Genomic DNA, 22,540 nt, shown 5'->3' on the forward strand with positions numbered 1-22,540 from the left:
GTACTAGTAAATTTTAAAATGAATCTCATCCGTGGGACGACAGCTTAAAGACGAGAAACCAGTCTCTGTGGGAGGGACAGTGAGTGTACAAAGATGTGGGAGAAGAAGTATACTTGCACATCAAATGTGTGCTGGTATGTTAATACATTTATTCAATCTTAGGGGTAGAATATTTAAACTGGTGCATTTACACGCATCAAAGTAGGCAAGTTGAGATTATCCAGTGCAGTGCACCAAAACTTATTTTCTAAAGGTAGTAACCGACTACGAATCCATTATGTTTGATTTCATAATAGAGACACGAAAAAAAAACTCCGTGCGCATAGCTGACAAGACGAACGGCATATAGGTGTAAATTGGGTTTCTCACTGAATTTGCCGTGCCAAATCCCAGGTGCTTGAAAGCAGCACCAGTTCAATGAAAATTTGCAACCCCTGGTGGTGAAAACGCTTCGGCATACGCTCATAAATCAAGCAAAAATATAAGGTTATAGAATGACTGGCTGATGGAGCGATTGAAAACATTGTACAAATGCAATCTGCAGGTTATAAATTCATCTGGAGTCAGATGATGACAGATGATGAGAGCAGCTGTCATCAGCAGGAGCACCAGAGCAACCACTGCTGGCACTCTCATAAAAGAAAACTCCACTCAACGACTGAGTGTGTTTGCAGCAGATTGTTACTTAGCAGTCTGAGGCTTCACGGATGCATGAAAACGCAAATCTTCCTGCAAACGAGCGAAAGCACTTCTTTCTGAGTCTTTCCTACCTCTCCTCAAGCTGAATTGGGCTGATAATGGAGCTGTCTTGCGAGTCTGTCAGATATGAAGAGGACAGCAGGAGACCGGCCAGCTGTAAGGTATACTGAGTTTGTTGTCATTGCAGAACTTGTTACTTTATAGGAGTTTGCTAAACGTCACGGACTTATGAATTAAATGTGCTGTCAATTTCTTTTTGGTTTGTAGTTTGTGGAGCTCCACGTGCTGTATGTGCCAGCTGAACAGTGGGATATGAAACTCAATAAAGTTTCATCTGAAGCCACAGACAGCTTCATATCTGCCGGCTTCATCAGGTGAAATATTGAAATGGAATCGTTAGATCGTTAATTGGAGAGTTAAACAATGGACATTTGTTAAAACCCTATATATGATAATATGTGCAAGTGTCGATTGTAGCACAGAAAAATGTTGAAATGAGATTTTTAAAAAAAGAACATCATGAAAAAATAGCTTAGTCTAGATTATGTCAAATAAACATTTAGAAGGATTTGTATTTATATATAGCTCAAATATAACTCTAATAAAAGGAAATTTGCTTATCAAGACAAAAGCTAATCATATCTGACTTGTGTTAAGTGAACGGTTTGTCTTTAGAAAGCACTAAATCATCCATGTGTGCAAAAGTCGACCGTATTCATCATAATCATAAACTATGTTTTAACATCTAAACATAAGACTATTACACAAACAGGCGTTTTTGCAGTGTACTCTGGTTTGCCTTCATCTTTTAAACATGCCACTAAAACCCTGAGCAGAGAAAATGTGTGTGTGTTCGTCCCTGCCCTTGCTGTGATGTTAGGGTTTATCCTGATATCACCCTGAAGACTCTGCGGAGAGAGCTGAGCGCTCTCCTTGGCACCGAGAGGAGCGTCAACAAATACTCGTTCCTGAAATGTGTGGGCCGCAGTCTGGCACTGGTGAGCGCCGCTGGCAGTTAAGTGGCCTTTTGTAGAGTTGATTGTGTGTCAGTCTGCAGACAGTGGAGAGAAACAATGTAGACAGCATTCCATTCAGGCAGGCCACACTAAAGGTAGTGAAAAGCTTGTGTGAGAGTGGGGAGTATGCAAGTTTTACTGCCTTGCTTCACAAAACAACTAAAGTCTTGTATGTTACAGGTGAAAAGTAATCAGGAGAGAGACCTGAAAGTGAAAACATTTGCCCCACCCTATGTAAGTCGAGTCCATGTTTCACACAGTTCAAGCTGTCAAGCTGATCAGATTGTCACTCTGCTTAATTGTCAACCTGTTTAGCTCCTGTAATGAGTTGTTGTCACCTGTCGGCAGGCTGCACAGCCAGAGCTTTACCTGTTGCCGGCAGTGGAGGCGGAGAGCAGTTTCTGCTCACGGTCCTTCACCCCAGACACCAGCAGCAGCTCCCCAGACCAGCAGATCTATTACAATCCTCTCAAGTTGTGCAGCATGCCAACGGGAACAAAGGAGCCTGTTAAATTTCCCCACATCCCCCAGAGTTCCCAGCAGTCACCTCCCACCCCCAGGTTGGAACAGGAGGAGGAGGAGGAGGACGAAGACGACGAAGAAGATGACCAGAGCTGCAGCTCCTCAGAGGGAGAGAATGACGAGGAAGCTCTGTCCTCCATCAGGAAAGCAGAGCAGGAGAGTTGCAGAGGGACAGCTCAGAATCAAAGAGCACTGCAGCTCGGTTCACTAAAAAAAAGGTTGAATTTAAGATGAAACATTTCTGTTAAAGTCTTTCATAGTTAAACCCCGCATTGAAGAAACATTTGGATGATACGATCCCCTCTTAAACAGCACATTGAAAAAAAAGATGAGCTATTCCTGTGGAGAAAGAGAGCATTTTTACCTCAGAAGCTAGTACAGCCTGGCTTGTTTTAGGCATTTTTCATAATTATGCACAATTCTATGAAGGTTAAAAAAAAATCCTTCAGTAGCAAGATGATTGAAGGTTTTCTTGTATCTGCCCTTTCCTAAGCTCCCTCCAACTTTTCAGTGAGATTGTGTGATTTCTTGCAGAACTTGACAGCTACCTGCAGGTTCTGGGATGAAGTTTTAGATTCTTGGAGACTTCTTTTTGTTTCAAATTGTCCACTCTTGAACTGCACTGGCTGGGTCATTTGATATCTTCACAGCCATTGTGATTTTTCTTTACAGTGGACTAAGTTATTACCAGATCTCTTGCCAAACTCACAGGACTAGAGAGATATTTGATGGGATAATAGGACACAGTTCAGTGGTAGACAGGATAACAGACAATAAATGAGAGATGTTTAAGATACAGAGAATACAGAGGGCACCTAAACTGCTATTCTATTTAAATAGATCTAAATGTGTCAAAAAGGGCCAATTTATCTTGATCTTCCTTGTGAATGGCCTGTTTATTTCTTCAGATTCTGAAAACGATGTTTGCGTATCTGCCCCTCAGCTGAGATAAAAATATTTTTTGGACATTAATGAAACTTATATTAATGACTAACCTAAACCCATCAGCTTTTCCACTTCCACAGCTTTAGAACAACGTGAGGCTGATTCAGCTCAGCTGAAGACAGACGGAGAGGAAAGCTGCAGAAAAATCAACCCGCGACACAGAGGCAGACTCTTTGGAGCAGCTGAGTCTCTGGAGGACAGAGATTCAGGCTTCTCCCTCACAGATGGGTACTAAGCAACCATCATACTGTGTGTCCTATTGCAACATTGTGCATAAGGTTAAAACTGCCACTGCCGCTTGCTCTTATAACAGTGTTTATGTTTTGCAGGGTTGGAAAATCCAAAGATGCACAAATACTGAGGTCCATCAGAAAAAAACCTACAGCCGAGGTAATGCATGGCATTCTCACAGAAAGGCCTGCGTATGTCTGTTTTAGTCATGTTTTTTTTTTGTGTGTTTGTTCTAAGGTGACAGAGAGTCCAGCAGTGTTGTCTCAGCCTGTTTGCTGCTCCTCTCCACCTCCAGATGTTGACTCGGCCAGAGTTACCAACAAAAAAGCTGCTCCTGCAGGCTGTCACACAAACAGTAAGCCCCTCGCAGTGATTACATCCCCAGGCGTGAAGCTCATACCTTTGAATACAAATATGTGTCTTTATCTCTGTAAGGAGAGGCTCTCATCGAGGAAATCAAGGTGGTGAGGGAGGAAAGGAAGCAGCTAGAGTGGACAAGACAAGAACTGCTCAGGAAAGGGAAAGACTTGTTAGCCCAAAATAGACACCGCAGGAACCAAGGTGGGCACTTAACCCCACACGATCACCATAATATTGGCGATAGAAAAGCAAAAAAATAAAACCCCTCTTTTATTGTTAAAACTGCATCCCTTTTCTTGCTGTTAACATAAAGCACGAGACAGCTGGAAGAAGAAATACTTTGAAACGAAGAAGACCACAGCACCTTTGGAGGACAACCTGAAAAACTTAAGACAAGAACTGGAGACATTTTACAATAAACTCCTACATCAGCTCCAGGCCAGAGAGAACAGAGGGAAGCCACGACGACAAGGGAGATCCTCAGTAAAGGTCCAGTCTTATCGCATTTTTCAGTTTGTTGTGAAAGCACATACTGAATTTCAAAATGAACATGAAGACACATGAGGCATGTGTGCTTTGAGGAACTCTTTTATTTAGAGTAATAGTGTGAAGCTCTGTTGATCATGAATCCTCAAATAAAGAATTTTGGAACTTAATGAGTCCACCAACACAACAACACGCAAATTGTCAACTTAACAGTGCATATACAGTGGCATGCTCAACTTTGGGCAACATCTTGTCATTATTTCTGTTACTGTGATGCATAAAGTCAAGCAGAAATTAGTCTCTCGTATAATGTCTACCAAGTCCATCACTTGGTATCTTCAGTATAGACAAGGTGATGCAAATTTCAAAGCTTTATAAACACTTAAAATGCCTCAAATCTTGTCCCAAAAATCAGCAGCGATGGGCACCTCTAAGCACACTGAAAATTAAAACACACAATGCTACGTGAAAACTGCAGTGTTTTCAGCTTAATAGAAACAGTGGAAGTCAAGTTGAGGTCGGAAGGACCAAACTTCTGAGTGATCTGCTTGTAATCAATTATTTCAGAACGAGCTCGTCATTCAGATCATGACGGAGAACTACGAGATTGACGACCTAAAGAGGAAGGTAGAGGACGCCAAGATGAAGCTGACAGCAGAGATTAAAGTAAGCGATTTTCTTTTTCGAAACTTTAAAAGAGTATAAAACATATGATGCCTGACAAATATTACCTCACTTGACACCCCCTCCCCCCTAACGTCTGTGCAGTTGAGGAAGCAGGCTGCGACAGAGCTGAGAGCCCTGAAGGCTGAGCTGGCCCAGAAGAAGAGTCAGTCATCTCATCCCGCAGTGATTGGAAAACCTGCCCGGGACAGACCACAACTCCAGAGCAGCTCCATCTAAAATGCAATGAAGACTATGCTCATGGTCTAAAAATGGATCAGTGTGTCAGATATGTAGTCGTTTCTTTTAGGTTTAAATTATTCTGGATTTTTTTCAATTCTAATGCCACAATTATCCTTAAATGTGTGCACAAGGAATGACCACAGCCATGCAAAATGAGTGATTCTAACAGATCGATAAGAAATCATTTCATTTATGAACAAATTCAAAGTTTTCAAATATCAGGAAGGCTGATAATCATTAAAACTGAGGGTACGTCGCACTAAACAAATTGGTCGTCTTTGTGGGAGAATCGCAGTATTTTAGCGGAAATCCCATTCAAGGACATAAGCAATAAAAGCCACAATAAACGCTTCTGTGCAACAATGCATCCCTGAGGTCAGAGGGGAGCCAACCCCCATTACTGCGGCAAATGGATATATGGACGTAGCAACAAACAGGAGAGGGCTCGGAATGGTGTAAATTCCTGCAGCAGGGGTGAGTGTTTCCCAGCTAGCATCCTAACAAGGCATTCCACATCATCGCGGCCTGCTGCTTGGCAACTGGTTCATCGCTGTAGTCCAAGATGTTGCCATTCCACATGCCGATGCCCCTCAAACCTTTAGCCTTCACCAAGTTCGCTTTAGGACAAATACTCTGTGGGTCATCATACCAGACTTGATGAATCTGTCCATTCTGGTCCTGAAGAAAACAGTGAAAGAAGCAACAAAAAAGTAAAACCATTTCCCTCCGTCCCAGGATTATAAGGAATGTTCGACTGCTGTTTCGAAGGACGATTAGCTTCACAGAAGCTTGGGTGGATGATGCTGTTCTAAACTCGTGTCTGAAATCTTTGCTGAATTTATTTAGCTGTAGTTCATTAGAAGAGTGAATAAGCGAAGATTATTAAGATTAAACTCCCCCCCTTTCCTTTTATGAATAATAAATTAAACATCCAACTCAAAGTTGGATACTTAGAAATGATTTACCTTGTAATAGAAGTAAGGAGCCTTCTGCTCGTCATCCCACATCCTGCCAGATGAGGAGCTGTTGACCTGCTTCATGATCCACTTGTATGTTTTTTGTCGTCCAGCTGCATCACTGCAAGGAGCTCCACGGAAAGGAACTTTAGCTATATAACATGTTCCCTCCTGATACCAGAAAAGACACAACAGTATTGTACAGCCACATTAAAATCAGTGTCCACGAGAAAACAGTCTTTTATCAGGTTAAAAAACATGTCATGTGTGAAGCTTTTTAATGAACGTTAACATACCTGGGAGAGGTTGACACATGGGTAGTCATAGCCGTACCACGGCACTCCCATCACCAGTTTCTTGGGATCAATCTTTAGATCCAAATACTCATCATAAGCTAAAAGGACAGACTAAAGGTATCTCAGTGGGGATCTGGAGTAGTTTTTGCATAAACAAGTTGATTTGCTTTCATTCATTCATGTGCATCTGGACAACAAACCTCTTAGAGTTTGACGGACTGGGGCGTTCGCCATTGCAACGCAGTCCCCGGTGATCTGACTCTGCTCATCGTAGGACATCACAAACAACAAGTCGCAAGACTCGGCGATGGTGACGTAATCATAGCAGCGCTTGTCGATACATTTTGGTGACCAGGCAACATCAAAAGAGACCTAGAGATCAGGAAAAGGTGAATATGAATGGAAATTTAGGAAGGTATCTCCTGTCTCTACTGTGCCTGCTTAGAGTGATTCTGTTAAAGTATTCCCTTCACCTGAGAGCCTGGGATTTCCCTGTGGAAGGCCTCAGTGGTCTCTTTGACCAGATCTGACAAGGCATGGTACTCTGGAGAGCCCTTTTCTACCGCTTGTTCGACATCAATGTTAATCCCATCCATGAACTGACTCTTTGCCAAGTTGACCTGCTCTGTTATCCATGCTGTCCTGTTGGCTTGATCCACAATGTAGGAAAGCGGAACATCACCTTTTCCCAGCAAGGACACAGAGATGGACAACGGCTCAATGAACATAGACAGTAATGTTTAAAATACATTAACACCTTGTCAAGAGGTGCTTCTCTGAACTATTACACAAGCAATGGATAGTATAATTAAATTAGCACAAGGCTTTTGTCACACTCAGTAATCTGTAGTTATTTCTCACTGTCGTGAGAACAGAAACTCATCGTACCTTTGAGGACTACTCGTGCACCTTTGGAGTGAGCGTAACACATGAGCTCAGCATCATATTTTCCAAACGTTGCCACGGTGGTCACCATGCTCCAGTTGTAGGATTTCCATGTCTTTCCACCCACATCAAATACAAACACCTGAAAACACACAGTCCCCACACACAAGTTACTTTCCTGTTGTTGTTTCTGCCTTCACCTGCCAAGCATTATATTCAGTTTTTTTGTTTTTTTGCACAGATCGCTTCATTAAATCTGTTTAAACTTAAATTTTTTTTTAAAAAAGTCTGCTGTTTTCACAGCACCTTTTAAACATAAATAGATCAGTGTTACCTCAGTGCAGGACTTTATCTGGGCTGAGGTTAGCCTTATATTTGGAATGCAGCTTTAATCCATGTCATAAGGTTGAACCTGTGTTTAACAAGTCAGTGTGTCCACTATGTTTACAGTCTGGAAGAGTTAGGACGGCTTTGTAAAGGTACTGAACTACCAGAAGGGTGTTTCGGTTCTCAATTCTGTGGCGAACTGTGTGTCCAGATGTGTCCCGAAACTGGAACTGTAAATACCACACATTGTACAAAAAAAAAAAAGAGACATCCGCAGACCCAGTTCCTCCCCCTTTTTGCCCTGGGATTTGGCCATTGTCTGCGCAATTTCCAGTAAAGATTGGATGTTCACTCTTTCATCGACAATATTTATGACGCTACCAGCCAAGATCGCCTTTTATTACTGTGCGCATTATGTGGGTTTGTCAGCACCATGCAGCAACCTTTGTCTCGTCCATTTCTTCAATTGTTTTTCTTTTTTTTAAATCAGCAAATTTACAAAGAAAAAAAGGCTAGTAAAACGTGTAAAATATTTGAAGTGAATTGAGCTCTGGGTAGTTTCTGAAAGATCAGCGCACACCATTAATACTTTAACTTAAGGGTAGTTTCAGAGTCAGTGATTCTCATATTGTAAAATTAGATCAAATCAGTGTTAACCTGCCATCTTCCCGTTTACTGACTATACTTTCAATGTTATTTAACACCTAGCAGAAAAGCTAAATCGACGAACTGTGTATTAAAACGCTAAACTGTTGGTGTTGTGATCGGAATTAGTTGGCCATGAGCTTGTTGTGCAAACTTTGATCAGCTGACGACGTTACCTCAAAGTCCCTCTCGCCGCGGATCTGCCGGCAGAGCTCCGGTCTCTCACACGGACACACGGTGGACCCACACACAACCAGCAGCCACGAAAAAAAAAAACAAAACGAGATCATTTTGTAGGAAACCTGTGCAGTTTAAGATGAAATCGAGCCAACTGTTTTGTGGGCTCGTGATGCGTTTGTACGGCGTGCAAGACGGGACAATCTTCATACTGTTAAAAATAAATAAATAAAAATACAGACATCCGGAAAACGAATGAACATACTCTTTCCTTTGCCTTGCAGCATTTAATTAACACTTTGAACTAAGAGAACATTTAGACCGCCAGAGTAGGTCAAACGAATCTTCATGTCAATATTGCATATTGGTGATGGGGCATGTCATGCATGACCCAAACTTCCTGCTATTTAGAGGTAATTTTGACCCACCCATACCTGACCCTCCAGGTGTAGTTAAAAAGAAAAAAGAAGATGCAGTTATAATGTCATTGAGTTCATAAAGGAAGAAATCGTATGCTGTTGTTGAAGTCACTGTTTTCATCTTCAGCTGTTTTGTGTGGTGACTGCCTCCAGAATTTCCTGGTATTCAAATGATTCAATTCTTTTTTTCACTAATGACATGCCCTCTGTAGCACTGGCTGATCACGACCAATACACTCCACATCTTAACAGTTGGAAAATAAAACATTTTCATGAAATCCTGCTTCCATTGTTCCTTCAGACATTTTTGTTGCTTTTTTTCAGCAAAAAGTTTTATTTTGACTTGATCAGTCCACATTACTTGCTGTAATACATCAGGCTTCTTTAGGTAGTGATTTGCAAAAACCACTGACAATGAATTTTTCAAAGTAAGTCATAGGGATAGTAGCACTGTCCCCTCACAGAAAGGGATCCCTTTCTGTGTAGAGTTTGCATGTTCTCCCCCTTGCAAGTGTGGCTTCTCTCTGGCTACTCCAGTTTCCTCCCGCTGTTCAAAAACATTCATATTAGGTTAATTGGTCATTCTAAATCTTCCCTAGAAGTGAGCATGGATGTGTATAGTTGTCTCTGTGTTAGCCTGGTGATGGACTGGCGACCCGTCCAGGGTGTACTCCACCTCTCCCCCAATAACAGCTGGGATAGGCTCTAGTATTTGCATATTAAGTAAAAAAAGAGCAATAATGACTTGATTTAGATTCGAACTAATTTTAAATGTCATATGTTTGAAAACACTGTGACTGTAAAGGTTAACTAAACATGTTGGACTGTTGCCACTGGGGAGACAACAACCACCCAGGAGCCAGGTGACAGGAATGTAAAGATATTTCAGGTCAGGACAGGGACACATTTAACCCTAATACTACATGGAATGTAATTGTCTTTAGACACGAGACAATTTTGCAACAGGAGTTTTTGTAATATTTGTTTTCAGCATGTTTGGTTTTCAGTTTTACTAGATTAAATTAAGAGTTTAACTAACTGCGTCCTGATTTTACAGTTTTTTACAGGCTTTTTTGTCACCTACTAAAAGATAACACATGTAAGTAAAAATGCTATTACTGTATGATGAATGGTACAAATTTAATGTTAGTCATTGAACTGTATATATTTCAAGAACACGATAGATTCGTAATATTGGAAGATAGAATAAACTGTAGCGCATTCATTCAGTTCAAAATGTGCAGGCCACATTTGACAAAAACACCTAATATCTGGGAAAATTCTGGCAATTTCAGGAAGAGCAGAGTCAATGTAAGGCAAGTATTTTCTCATCTGTAGCCATTTGTTGGTTATGTTAATGTTATTTACTCAGTCTAATCTCCATGATCAGGGCACCGTAACATTGGTAAGCCACTATTTAGTTAATCATACATTTTGATGGATTCTGTCGGAAAAAAAGTGTCTTTAAAAGGGAGCGTCTGGTTACACATATGCTCACATTCAACAGATATGAGGGCACTTGTGTTGGCTCTCATCGTGGCCCATGTGGGTGAGTATGTTTAAATGCAATTTTATTACTAAATCTAATTAAGTTTAGCTACAAAAAAAACACAAGACTTGAGACAAGACAAGTTTTGGAAAAATAAAATCTTCTTTTACTGATTTTCCTTAATCAATTCAAACATATATTTTGCCTTATATATTTGACCTTTATCAAGACATAACTAATATTTAATTGCTCTTTACAGCGGGCAACCAAGTCAACTTTGGTAAGTTGTTTTATTATTGTATCATATAGAATAAACAGTGTGTTTAATTATAGTGAAATACACTTTTTCTATTACAGCCCCTGAGTTTGATACTGGAAAGACCTATGAGTACAAGTATGAAGCACATCTTCTGGGCGGCCTGCCTGAAGAGGGCCTGGCACGAGCGGGGGTGAAGGTCAAGAGCAAAGTTTTGATCAGTGCAGAAGCTGCCGGTACCATTGTTCTAAAGGTAGAGAATGTTTGTCATCATTAATGCAAATTTGTTCCAAAACTTAATCCATCATCAAGCCAGGATCATATGTCATCAACTAACTTTTGATCACACTTCACCTAAACTGTCACTTTTTCTTGCAGCTTGTAGACCCTGCAATCTATGAGTACAGTGGCATCTGGCCCAAAGAGGTTTTCATCCCAGCCACTAAGCTCACCTCAGCCTTGTCTGCTCAGCTCTCGACACCCATCAAGTTCGAATATGCCAACGGTGTGGTTGGTAAAGTGTTTGCACCGATAGGCGTCTCTGAAACTGTGCTGAATATCCACAGGGGAATCCTCAACCTCCTTCAGCTGATCATCAAGAAGGCACAGAATGTGTATGAGCTGCAAGAGGTGCAAATGATTAGTTTTTTTCAGGATCTTCTCACAAAATGCCACAAAACTGACTGGCAAACTGTATTTTGATTTTTACAAAATAGCCCGGAACTCATGGAGTGTGCAAGACCCACTATGTCATCAGTGAGGATTCCAAGGCTGAACGCATCCATCTGACAAAGACCAAGGACCTAAATCACTGCCAAGAGGGAATCTTTAAGGACATAGGCTTGGCAGGTTACACAGAGAGATGTGCTGAGTGTGAGGCTGTGAGTGCAATTTTCTTCCCAATTCATATTCTCAGACAGGAGTGAAACTTCTGTTATGATAATCTTGTCGATTTTGTTCATTCAGAGAGGAAAGACAATGAGGAGAGCAGTTGCAATAAACTATGTCATGAAGCCCTCAACCTCTGGTGCCCTGATCTTGGAGGCAATGGCTACAGAGCTCATACAATACTCACCTTTCAACATTCTGAACGGTGCTGCACAGATGGAGGCCGTGTATGTGCTTTGAATTAAAAGGAAGAGTGCAATACAGTTTTTTAAGCGTTTCTCTCCTGAGAAACCTTCACACAGCTGATTGATTTGATGTTTACATATGCCCATAGGCAAATCCTGACCTTCCTGGACATCAAGAAGATCCCAGTGGAGCCCATCAAAGCGGACTATCTTCCCCGTGGATATCTGAAGTACGAATTTGGCAACGAGCTGCTCCAGACACCAGTTCAGCTTCTGAGGATCAGCAACGCAGAGGCTCAGGTAGTCCTGAAAACATTATCTGCAGTCAAGTAGTTGTTGATTTCATGTTACAGCCGCATCTTTTTCATGGGAAAGGTTTTGCTTCACGACAGATTGTGGAGACATTAAACCGCTTGGTTACCCTCAATGTGGGCAAGGCCCAAGAAGATTCCCCTCTGAAGTTTATTGAGCTTATCCAGCTGCTGCGTGTGGCCAGATATGAGAGTATCGAAGCCCTCTGGAGTCAGTTCAAAGATAAAAACGACTACAGGTAACACCACTTTCAATCAGAGAGGAGTTGTAAAGTAAACATGCTATGGATAGTCACCTTAATAGTGGGTTTGTCTTTCCAAGGCACTGGATGCTGAGTTCCATCCCTGCCATTGGTACACATGTTGCTCTCAAGTTCATCAAGGAGAAGTTAATTGCTGGTGATTTGACTTATCCTGAAGGTGCTCAAGCTCTTTTGTCATCTGTGCATTTGGTGACAGCTGACCTGGAAGCCATCAAGCTTTTAGAGGCAAGATAGTGATTAAAGGTTTATATTTGCAATGACACTGAAGTGGCTACATATAACCAGCTCTTTTTTTCTCTCCATTCTTCAGGGCCTGGCTATGACCCCTAAGATTAAAGATAATCCAGTTTTGCATGAGCTTTCCATGCTGGGCTTTGGAAGCATGGTTTCTAAATACTGTTCAGAGAATCCTTCTTGTCCATCTGAGCTTGTGAGGGTATGTATTGTTTGCACATTTGAGTTATCTAATTAGCCTATTACCGTACTTATTTATTACACCACTAAGTTAAATGTTGTTTTGTGTCTTCCACAGCCTGTCCATGAACTCCTTATCCAGGCTCTTCTAAGACAGGACAATGATCAGCTCACTATGGCTCTGAAAGTTCTGGGCAACGCTGGACATCCTAGCAGCCTGAAGCCAATCATGAAGGTCCTGCCTGGCTTTGGCAGCGCTGCTACCACCCTACCCCACAGACTTCATATTGATGCTGCCCTGGCCCTGAGGAAAATTGCAAAGAAGGAGCCCAGATTTGTGAGATCACATTTTCATTCTTTGTTTTATACACAGTGAAGATACCCAAGGCTTTACTCTCTTTTTTTCAAATGTGGTTATACTTATAGCGTTAACCTTTGTGAATTAGATCCAAGACACAGCCATCCAGCTGTTCATGGATAAGAACCTCCACCCAGAGCTCCGTATGGTTGCTGCTACCGTGCTCTTTGAGACTAAGCTGCCCATGGGTCTTGTGACAACTCTTGCTAAGAGCCTCTTGAGTGAATCAAATCTTCAGGTCGCTAGTTTTGTCTACTCTTACATGAAGGCCCTTACCAAGACCACTTCCCCTGACCATTCTTCTGTGTAAGAACCTTAATAATTGTCATGCTTCCAATGACCTTTCTTTTTTAATTGAAACACATCTGCAGCTAGAATTTTAAACATTTTATATGTTTTTAAATGTTCTCCTTCCAGGGCTGCCGCCTGTAACGTTGCTGTGAGGATCCTCAGCCCCAAACTTGACAGACTGAGCTATCGCTTCAGCAGAGCTTTCTATTATGACACCTATTACAGTAAGAGGACAAAAAAAAATAAGATTTACTATCATAGAATTCAGATTCATACGCTTGGGCTGACGCTTTATGTCTTTGGGTCAGATCCCTGGATGGTGGGTGCAGCTGCCAGTGTCTACTACATCAATGATGCTGCAACTGTGTTGCCAAGAGCTATAATGGCAAAAGCTCGTACTTACGTGGCTGGAGCTTATGTTGATGTTCTTGAGGTACGAGAAATATGTCCTGCATATAAAGCTGAAAACAAAAAAAAAAACTTCAACAGCGAAAACAAATTACATTATTTTGTAAAAACAAATATAGTCTTGTAAAGACCTAGATCAGATCAGAGCAACCCATTTATTGAATAATTACACAATGCTCAATCATAAGAGTGAAAAGAGGAATCAGCATTCAGAATTTATGGCTAAATCTCAACTTATTTCCCAGGGTCATAAAGGCCCATGGTCCACTGAATGTTAGACACAGCAACACAATTTTCTTTATGCTGAAATTGTCCATATTGTTGTGTGTGCCTTCAAAGAATGCCATTTTTGTCTTCAACAAAGGCAAATATGGCAATGTAAACGTTGGATATTCAAATATGAACAATAATTTTAAAACCTTTTTTTCTTTCTCCAGTTTGGAGTAAGAACTGAGGGAGTACAGGAAGCCCTTTTGAAAATCCCTGATGTTCCAGCGCACGCAGACAGGCTCACCAAGGTTAAGCAAGCCATTAAGGCTGTAAGTTTAAGCCCAAAATCCAACAACAAATACCATAGTGATGGGTGTTTTGTTACTAATTAACAATTTCTTTGTGCAAGCTGTTTTTAACTTGCAATTTTACTCTTGTTTCAGCTTTTTAAATGGAAGACTTCTCCTTCAAGTCAGCCCCTGGCCTCTGCATATGTGAAAGTGCTTGGACAGGAAATTGCATTTGCAAACATTGACAAAACAATTGTTGAACAGATTATTCAGGTAGTGCATCTCCCACAGTTTAATTTGGCTGTTAATTCAATTTTTTTTTTTTATAATTTTTTTAAACTGAAAACCTTGCTTCATATGCAAATCTGTTTTTGCAGTTAGTGAACAGATCTGAAATTCGCACTTATGGCAGAAAGGCTTTGGCTGCTCTGTTATCTGGTTACACACTGCATTATTCCAAACCAATGCTGGCTGCCGAGGTTCGTCGCATCTTCCCCACCTCTGTTGGTTTTCCCATGGAGCTCAGTCTCTATACTGCTGCTGTGGCTGCTGCATCTGTGGAAGGTAAATTTCACTGATGTAGTTTACCAGTTATCGATCAGAAAGCATCATTTACACTGATGTTAAAGATGTCTTCCTTTTTTACAGTGCAAGCCAGTGTGTCACCAGCATTACCTGAAAACTTCAGTCTTGCTCAACTTCTAAAATCTGATATATCTGTCAGGGCTGCAATTGCTCCAAGGTGACCTAGTTGCATTGTACTAGACAAATTGAAAAGCTTCTCCTTATCAGTTAAATTATCAAAGAAGAAGAAAATTGTTCAGAGTTCCATTTTCAAAATCTTTTCTTATGTTCCTTGCAGTGTTTCCATGCATACCTATGCAGTTATGGGTGTGAATACTGCTTTCATCCAAGCTGCTGTGCTGTCAAGAGCCAAAGTCCACACAGTTGTTCCAGCAAAGATGGCAGCAAGATTTGACATGATTAAGGGCTACTTCAACTTCCAGTTCCTGCCCGTTCAGGGCATTAATACAATTGCATCTGCATTGTGTGTATAAATCCCTATCACCAAGTTATAGGTGCTCAATCATTTTTGAGCTGGTCCAATTATCATTATTCTTTTTGTTTTTCCCCAAAAGTGTTGACACATATGCTGTTGCAAGAAATGTGGAAGACATTGCGGCTGCCAAAATCAAACCAATAATCCCAGCTGAGCCTGTGACACTGCCGTTAAGGGAGAACTTCACCTCACAGAGTTCAAGGATGGCATACTTCATGGAAAGTAGAATGGTGAGTTGGATTCACTGACCACCTTTTCCAATACAAATAATCATCCTACTCCAAATTAATGTTATGACCCTCTATTGTGATTTTACAGTCAGCATCATCTGAAATCCTTCCGACTGACCTGCCAAGGCAAATTATCACCAAACTGAAAATCCCCAAAGTTTTTGTGAAGAAAATGTGTGCTGCAAGTCAAATATTTGGAATTAAGCTCTGCGCTGAGGTTCAGTCACGCAATGCCTCCTACCTCAGAAACAGCATTCTCTATACCTTAGTTGGAAATCATGCGGTTTCCATAAAGGTTTCCCCAGGCAAGTAACATGGATTAACTAAAGTTATGAAACAAAGTAATTCATAAGAAGTTGTTGCAAATGATATTTTTACTTATTTTGTATTTCAGCTGCTGGACCTGTTGTGGAGAAGATTGAAATCGAGGTTCAGGTTGGAGAAAAAGCAGCAGAGAAGATCATTAAAGTGGTTAACATGAGTGAGCAGGAGGAAATTCTCGAGGAAAAGGATGTCCTGATGAAACTCAAGAAGATTCTGGTTCCCGGGCTGAAAAACAGCACAGTAGTCTCATCCAGTTCCAGCAGTTCTCAATCCAGCAGCTCCCGCTCAAGCTCCTCCTCATCTGCATCATCCAAGTCTTCCTTTAGCTCCTCTTCTCACAGTATGAGAAAGATGGTTGATCTTCTTGACCCTATCATCAAGATGTCAAGGAGATCTTCCAGCAGTTCCTCCAGTAGCAGTACCAGCTCCAGCTCCTCCAGCTCCATGTCTAAGGTGAGTTACTTTCACCATTATTATAAACACAGCTAGATGTAAAAGACTGTGTAGGACCTAATTTACTTGCGCTTCCTTTTACAGGAAGAGCTGTATGAAATGAATTTCACCAAGAACCATATCCACCACCAGGTAACTTTCAGATGGAGTAAAGCAATTAGATCATGCAGTTTTTTTTAAGTAGGCTAAATCTGTGGTTTCTGTTCATTTGCAGCATTCCATCTCAGCAGAGCGTGTCAACGGCAATAGCAGTGCCCAAAGCTTTGAATCCATCTACAATAAGGTGAGTTTTTAGCTCAAGATGTTATGATAAGACATTATTAACTAATATGTTCAACTGCAAAAACGTCAACAACAAAAAAAAGGAAAAACAATATGAAGAATCACAACTTGGTTTTAAATTAATCTCTTCTTTGCACTTTCAGGCCAAGTACCTCTCTAACAGCGTCTCTCCTGCTGTTACTATTCTCATCCGTGCTGTGAGAGCCGACCATAAGAATCAGGGATACCAAATTACAGCTTACTATGTCAAAGAAAATGCCAGAGTGCAAGTCATTTTTGCCAACCTGACTGAAAATGACAACTGGAGAATTTGTGCTGATGCCATGATGCTGTGCAATCACAAGATGATGGTAAAAACCTAATATGAAATTATTACAATTTTGAGAAAAATAATATATTGCGTGAGAAGTAACCAACTGAAACTGTTCACTCAGGCCAGGATTGCCTGGGGCATTGAATGCAAGCAACACAACACTACAATCATAGCTGAAACTGGCCTTGTGGGTAAAGACCCTGCCGTCCGTGTGAAGATGACCTGGGGCCGACTCTCCGATAGCACGAAGAGATACGTAGGGAGGTAATGTCACATACAAAGTAACAATTGAAAATGATCAAATTCTTTTCACTTGGATGTAGAAGTATGTGGGAACTAGTTTATTTTTCACCTGTCCTTCAGGTATCACACTTAATTTGACTTGTAGATATAAACTTTTACTAGATCTTTAAAAACCTAAAACTGCTTGTGTGTCTAGGTTCTCTGAGTACCTTTCCCACATCACTGTGGAAAATGGAGTAAGCCGAACGAAGGTCAAGAATGCCCCAAAACAGATCAAACTGACTGTAGCTGTTGCCTCTGAGACAAGCGTGAATGTTGTGCTGAAGTCACCAAAGGTGGGGTATTTTGATATGTTTCTTATCAGATAATATTACAGATATATTACAGATGATGGTTGTTTTACTCACATTGTATAACTGGTTTCTTTTTGTTGTGATTGAATGTCACAGAGAACCATTTACAAACTTGGAATGAGTCTTCCCATTTCCCTGCCAGTTGGAGACACTGCTGCTGAGCTTGAAGCATATCCAGACAACTGGACTGAAAAGATGTCATATATGCTCACTAAGGCCCATGCAGGTTAAAAAAAATACTCAAGAAACTTATTCACACTTTATCTCTTGAAAATTTAGAATAGATCAATCTTTAAACAGCTAACTTGTGATACTTATTTTTGTCACCCCAGCTGAATGCACCATGTTTAAAGACAAACTGATAACATTCAACAAGAGGCAATATAAAACTGAGATGCCCCACTCATGCTACCAGGTCTTGGTTCAGGATTGCACATCAGAACTCAAATTCATGGTTCTCCTAAAGAGGGACCAACCACAGGAAGAAAACGCGATCAATGTCAAGATTGAAAACATGTAACTGCGGCCAGTATTCATATCTCGACATACATCCCCCATACCCCACCACCCTCCAAAAAATACTATAATAAAATTAAAATAACAATAGTCTTGCAAATCCAGAACATCACTTTCTAATCACTTTCTAAACATTTCTCCAGTGATGTCGAAATGTATCCCAAGAACAGTGCGATCATGGTGAAGGTTAATGGGGTAGAAATCCCTGTCAGCAACCTGCCGTATCAGCATCCAGCAGGTTTGTATTTCATAAAATCTATTCATTATTCTTTTTTTTAAGCTAAAAATTCTCATGGCATATTTTCCTTCATTATAGGAAACACACAGATCAGACAGAGAGGAGAGGGCATCTCTCTCCATGCGCCAGTCTATGGGCTTCAAGAGGTTTTCTTAAGCTTCAGCGCTCTGAAGGTGATACAACAAACCTGATTATGTTGGACATGTAACATTACTTAAGATACACATTGGTAACACTGCAACCAGGACGGGGTTTATTTTCCAGGTTAAAGTTGTAGATTGGATGAGGGGCCAGACATGTGGACTCTGTGGGAAGGCTGATGGTGAAATCAGACAGGAGTATCGTACACCCAACGAACGGGTGACCAAGAATGCAACCAGCTTCGCTCATTCCTGGGTTCTGTCAGGACAGAGCTGCCGCGACACAGCTGGTAGTACTAAAACTGCCTATTTGAGCTTTGTCTTGTAGACTAATACTGATAATAGTAGAAAGCCATGATTTAAAGAAATTCTATATGATTACAACAAACCTCAAACAACCTAGAAGCATTAAATATGAGAATATGGTCAAAGCTCAGACCTTCTGAATGTAAAAAGTCATGAATGGATTGCTTACCCTAAACTTATACATTTTTCCAGAGTGTTACGTGAAGCTTGAATCTGTGAAGCTGGAGAAGAAGGTCACCCTACAAGGTGAGGAGTCCAAATGTTACTCTGTTGAGCCTGTGCTCCAGTGTCTGCCTGGATGCATGCCTGTGAGAACCACCGGCGTCACTGTCGGTTACCACTGCCTGCCCATTGGTGAGTCCGCAAGAAAGTACAGCATTCAGAAAACTGAACTAAAGTTCCGTTCAACAGAGTCTCACTGTTCCATTCAACTCACTGTTTCAGATTCAAATCTGAACCGTTCTGACAGTCTGAGCAGCATCTCAGAGAAGAGTATTGACCTGAGGGAGACAGCAGAAGCCCACCTAGCCTGTCGCTGCACTGCTCAGTGTGCTTAATCTCGTTGCCATTCATCATATTAAGTTTTGGTTTATGTTGTGTGCAAGTCTGTAAATGTAAATAAATTGGAATGTGAAATGTGTTGGTGCAAAGTTATTCACTCTGTGAGATCAGTCAGATCTTATGATCATTACCCCTCATGTTGAAATAAAACTATATGAATAAATAAACATACAGTTTTAAACAACTGTAATATTGAACTTGTAATATTTAAACCCAAAAGAGAAGATTAGTATTTAACAATCATTTTTGTCAATTTAGACTCATATGCAGATAAACTATAAGATTTAAATAAAAAAATAAAAAAACTTACATAAGCAAATAAGGCACATATCACAAAATTCACCAACAAAACATTCCAGGGCAGAACTACCAGAGACTGGTCAAATATAGTCCAATACAGTGCTGTACCAGAACCACACTATCAATTTGCCAAAGAGGCAGATGTGCCACTATGCAACATTACTGTCAGAAACATGTCCAGACCTTAACCTGTCTGAAATGTCACAGGACCTCAAGAGAGCAATGCATGGAAAAAAATGCTCATAGGCCTCAATGAACAGAACACTGTAAAGAAGAGTGAGCCAACGATCCTCCAAAACAATGTATGACTGACAACATCATGCATAAAATGATTACTCCTAGTGCTGCTAAATGTGATTCTACAAGTCATTGAATCATGGGGTGTACTTAGTTTTCATTACACACTGCTTCTTCATTTTATCTTAGTTTTTGTTCAATGAATAATCACAGTGTAATATGTCATGTGTTGCTGTTCATATGAGGTTGCATTTATTTAAGTATAAGACCCTATAAATACCAGATTATTATTTTTCATCAAATATCCCCATGGTGTGACAATAGTTTTTTATATGTAAATATGTTTAATTGTCACGACCTGATTCCTACCATGATCCTAATCATGTCCACCTGTGCCTTGCAATCGCTCTCATGCTACCTCCTCTTGTCATCGCGCCAGTGCCAGATTGACTGTTGCTGTTTGCTCAGCAATCCAGCGTTATCACAGCCTTTCAACCACAGAGTATTTTGACCTTGTTTTCTGCCTCAGCCTTCTCGTTGATGATCCTTGCCTGTCCTTGGACCTTGCCTCCTTGCCTGCCCCAAACAGTATGTCTGGATTCCAGTTATTTCTCCTGAAGAAATACTGACCATTGTTTATGGACTACATATCCCGTCACTCAGCCTGTCGCTTAGTCATCACTAACTTCTCTGTTTACCTTCAATGAAAGCAACCACCACTAGATTTTCCAAGCTCTAGTGTTGGGAAGTTTTACTGAGATATTTTACTCTTGAAAAGTAACTTGAACGAATCTGTTTTTGAGTAATTTCGTTCATTTTTCCAGCAGGTGGTGCTGTAGCCCTACTGTGGGCGTTGCACAAAAAGGCCACGGTTCTAAACACTTAACACTGAAGGCAACATAGTTTGCTTCAGCTGAGTTGACAAAGTATAATACACAAAATGCCACAAACAATTCAAACCATGTGAAAACCTAGGAAAGCAAATACACAACACAATAAGGTGACTTGTGTCTGTATCCTCCCTGCCATTGTTGTTCATTGTTCATTGTTGTTCATTGTTGTCCAAACGTCCTACTGTACGCATTTCCTCCTCTCGGTCTTATCTCCTCCACACTGACCAGAGTGAGAGATCAGGGCTTTACGGTGGTTTTGATAGCCCCACGGTGGCCGTCCAAACACTGGACAGCAGAGATAGTTCAATTACTATCGGGTCAACCTTGGCCCCTGCCGCTCCGGAGGGACCTCTTGTCTCAGGCTCGGGGGGAGATTTGCCACCCCCATCTGGAGCAGGTGGCTCTCTGGGCCTGGCCCTTGAGAGGTTAAATTTGGGCTCTGTGGGACTGCCTCAGAACGTGATCGAGGGCTTCATCCACTTGCTCATTTTACAGTTGTAAGTGGCAAGTGTTGAGGAGTGGTGTGAGGCCAGACGTATTGTCTCATTCCAGACGTATTGTCTCATTTCAGTGCTCAGTGAGAGACATTCTATGTTTTCTCCAAGACTTGCTGGAAAAGGGTAAAGCCTTTTCCACAATCAAGGTATATCTGGCCATTTCAGCATGCCACATAGGCTTGGGGGATAAGCCGGCGGGCCAGCATCCGTTGGTGTGCCGCTTTATGAATGGAGTGCGCCGGACACTTCCACTTTCAAGGCCTATGGAGCCATTATGGGTCTTGGCTGTTGTGTTAGATGCTCTCTCACGGCACACATTTGAACCTTTGGAGGGGGTGGGTCTGAAGTTTTTGTCACTCAAGACTGCTCTCCTCCTCGCTTTGACTACTGCAAAGCGAGTGACCTGCAGCCCCCTGCAGGTTTGAAAGCACACTCCACCAGGAGCATGACTACCTCATAGCTCTATTTAAAGGAATTAGGGTGGAGGACATTGGTGCGGCGGCGAGTTGGGCTTCACCGCACACTTTCGTGAGATTCTATAGGTTGGATGCCTCAGATACATCTCTAGCTCATGCAGCGCTGGAGTCTGGGGCTTCAGAAACTGGTTGATGCCATCCCAGTCTGGGTCAGGAGCCAGATCACTTCAGGAGATTATGCATTCCGGGAGTGGTCTATAGCTCCCATAGTGAAACACAGAGCGAAGTTAGAAAAAGAACGTTGGGTTACTTCACGTAATCCCTGGTTCTTTGATAACAGAGTGAGGTGTTTCACCAACCTCTTCTTCCGTTGGACGACACCTCTGGAAATCATTACCTCAGGAGTCACACTCACAGCTGTGGTTACGGCGGAGCCAGAGGATGAGCCCCAGGAAACCAGTTTGCAAATCACCCCATGTTGGAAATAAAATTGTGAAGACTTTTCATTCAGTGCGTGGCGTAACTCGAGTCCGAAGTCACTGGTCATTGCATTAACCCTTTCATGCGTGGAGGTCACTATAGTGTACAAATATTTAAGTGTTTTTTCTATATATGCCTGTAAATTTGGGCACTGCTGCACATAATCAAATCTAGTGGAAGGTATTGCATCATCCCATACAAAAAATCCCATTGGCAGGTCACTGCAATGTAGCAAAAGTAGTGAAAACAAGATGGCCGACAGACAGGGTTCTCCCTGACCAACCACCTCAGCTATTTCGGTTTCTACCTTATGCCATTGAAGGAAATATATATATATTATTACATCAAGTAACATCTAAGATTTTGTAAAGATTTTCCAAGTTTTGATTTTATATTTGGTGGAAATACCAATAAATCAACTGTCCACTCAATTGTACATCAGGAATCACTAACTATGTTTCAACT

At 41.3% G+C, this 22,540-nt stretch overlaps 3 protein-coding genes across 3 annotated transcripts; 2 read left to right on the top strand and 1 right to left on the bottom strand.

The window, feature by feature from the left end:
* Window positions 1-401: 401 nt before the first annotated feature.
* spata1 (spermatogenesis associated 1) lies at window positions 402-5,249 on the top strand. Its single transcript, XM_072389439.1, has 12 exons — window positions 402-860; window positions 967-1,073; window positions 1,580-1,697; window positions 1,896-1,949; window positions 2,064-2,428; window positions 3,231-3,410; window positions 3,512-3,572; window positions 3,651-3,768; window positions 3,849-3,974; window positions 4,087-4,262; window positions 4,827-4,925; window positions 5,028-5,249. The coding sequence occupies exons 1-12, from the start codon at window positions 798-800 to the stop codon at window positions 5,160-5,162; spliced, it is 1,602 nt and encodes a 533-aa protein (XP_072245540.1). The 5' UTR covers window positions 402-797; the 3' UTR covers window positions 5,163-5,249.
* On the bottom strand, window positions 5,249-8,634 carry ctbs (chitobiase, di-N-acetyl-). The gene is made up of 7 exons (XM_072389436.1): window positions 8,451-8,634; window positions 7,306-7,444; window positions 6,891-7,099; window positions 6,618-6,789; window positions 6,418-6,515; window positions 6,131-6,292; window positions 5,249-5,843 (listed from the first exon to the last, which is right to left on the bottom strand). Exons 1-7 carry the CDS (start codon window positions 8,562-8,564, stop codon window positions 5,655-5,657), a joined length of 1,083 nt encoding a protein of 360 aa, XP_072245537.1. The 5' UTR covers window positions 8,565-8,634; the 3' UTR covers window positions 5,249-5,654.
* Window positions 8,635-10,226: 1,592 nt separating this feature from the next.
* On the top strand, window positions 10,227-19,327 carry LOC140311856 (vitellogenin-2-like). Its single transcript, XM_072389441.1, has 34 exons — window positions 10,227-10,419; window positions 10,619-10,639; window positions 10,717-10,868; window positions 10,994-11,245; window positions 11,332-11,496; window positions 11,582-11,730; window positions 11,838-11,988; window positions 12,081-12,238; window positions 12,322-12,487; window positions 12,573-12,698; window positions 12,795-13,013; window positions 13,123-13,340; window positions 13,452-13,549; window positions 13,634-13,758; window positions 14,171-14,272; window positions 14,402-14,506; window positions 14,611-14,797; window positions 14,882-14,975; window positions 15,096-15,281; window positions 15,373-15,523; window positions 15,612-15,828; window positions 15,918-16,300; window positions 16,385-16,426; window positions 16,512-16,583; window positions 16,726-16,932; window positions 17,017-17,159; window positions 17,335-17,473; window positions 17,588-17,717; window positions 17,824-18,007; window positions 18,151-18,245; window positions 18,324-18,418; window positions 18,510-18,675; window positions 18,884-19,045; window positions 19,136-19,327. Exons 1-34 carry the CDS (start codon window positions 10,308-10,310, stop codon window positions 19,246-19,248), a joined length of 5,085 nt encoding a protein of 1,694 aa, XP_072245542.1. The 5' UTR covers window positions 10,227-10,307; the 3' UTR covers window positions 19,249-19,327.
* The last annotated feature ends 3,213 nt before the right edge of the window (window positions 19,328-22,540 follow it).

Source organism: Leuresthes tenuis, unplaced genomic scaffold (assembly GCF_036924035.1).
Source record: "Leuresthes tenuis unplaced genomic scaffold, fLeuTen1.0.hap1 SCAF_7, whole genome shotgun sequence".
Classification (NCBI taxonomy): Eukaryota; Metazoa; Chordata; class Actinopteri; order Atheriniformes; family Atherinopsidae; genus Leuresthes; species Leuresthes tenuis.

Bases quoted from the DNA above. Each gene is read 5' to 3' on its own strand.
- ctbs (XM_072389436.1), bottom strand. From the start codon at position 8,564: ATGATCTCGTTTTGTTTTTTTTTTTCGTGGCTGCTGGTTGTGTGTGGG. The intron at 7,445-8,450 runs GTAACGTCGTCA...GTGTGTTTTCAG, and splicing joins GCGGCGAGAGGGACTTTGAG to GTGTTTGTATTTGATGTGGG. The intron at 6,293-6,417 runs GTATGTTAACGT...TTCTGGTATCAG, and splicing joins CATGTGTCAACCTCTCCCAG to GAGGGAACATGTTATATAGC.
- LOC140311856 (XM_072389441.1), top strand. From the start codon at position 10,308: ATGGATTCTGTCGGAAAAAAAGTGTCTTTAAAAGGGAGCGTCTGGTTA. The intron at 18,008-18,150 runs GTAACTGCGGCC...ACATTTCTCCAG, and splicing joins AATGTCAAGATTGAAAACAT to TGATGTCGAAATGTATCCCA. The intron at 18,676-18,883 runs GTAGTACTAAAA...ACATTTTTCCAG, and splicing joins GAGCTGCCGCGACACAGCTG to AGTGTTACGTGAAGCTTGAA.
- spata1 (XM_072389439.1), top strand. From the start codon at position 798: ATGGAGCTGTCTTGCGAGTCTGTCAGATATGAAGAGGACAGCAGGAGA. The intron at 861-966 runs GTATACTGAGTT...TTTGGTTTGTAG, and splicing joins GGAGACCGGCCAGCTGTAAG to TTTGTGGAGCTCCACGTGCT. The intron at 4,926-5,027 runs GTAAGCGATTTT...ACGTCTGTGCAG, and splicing joins AGCTGACAGCAGAGATTAAA to TTGAGGAAGCAGGCTGCGAC.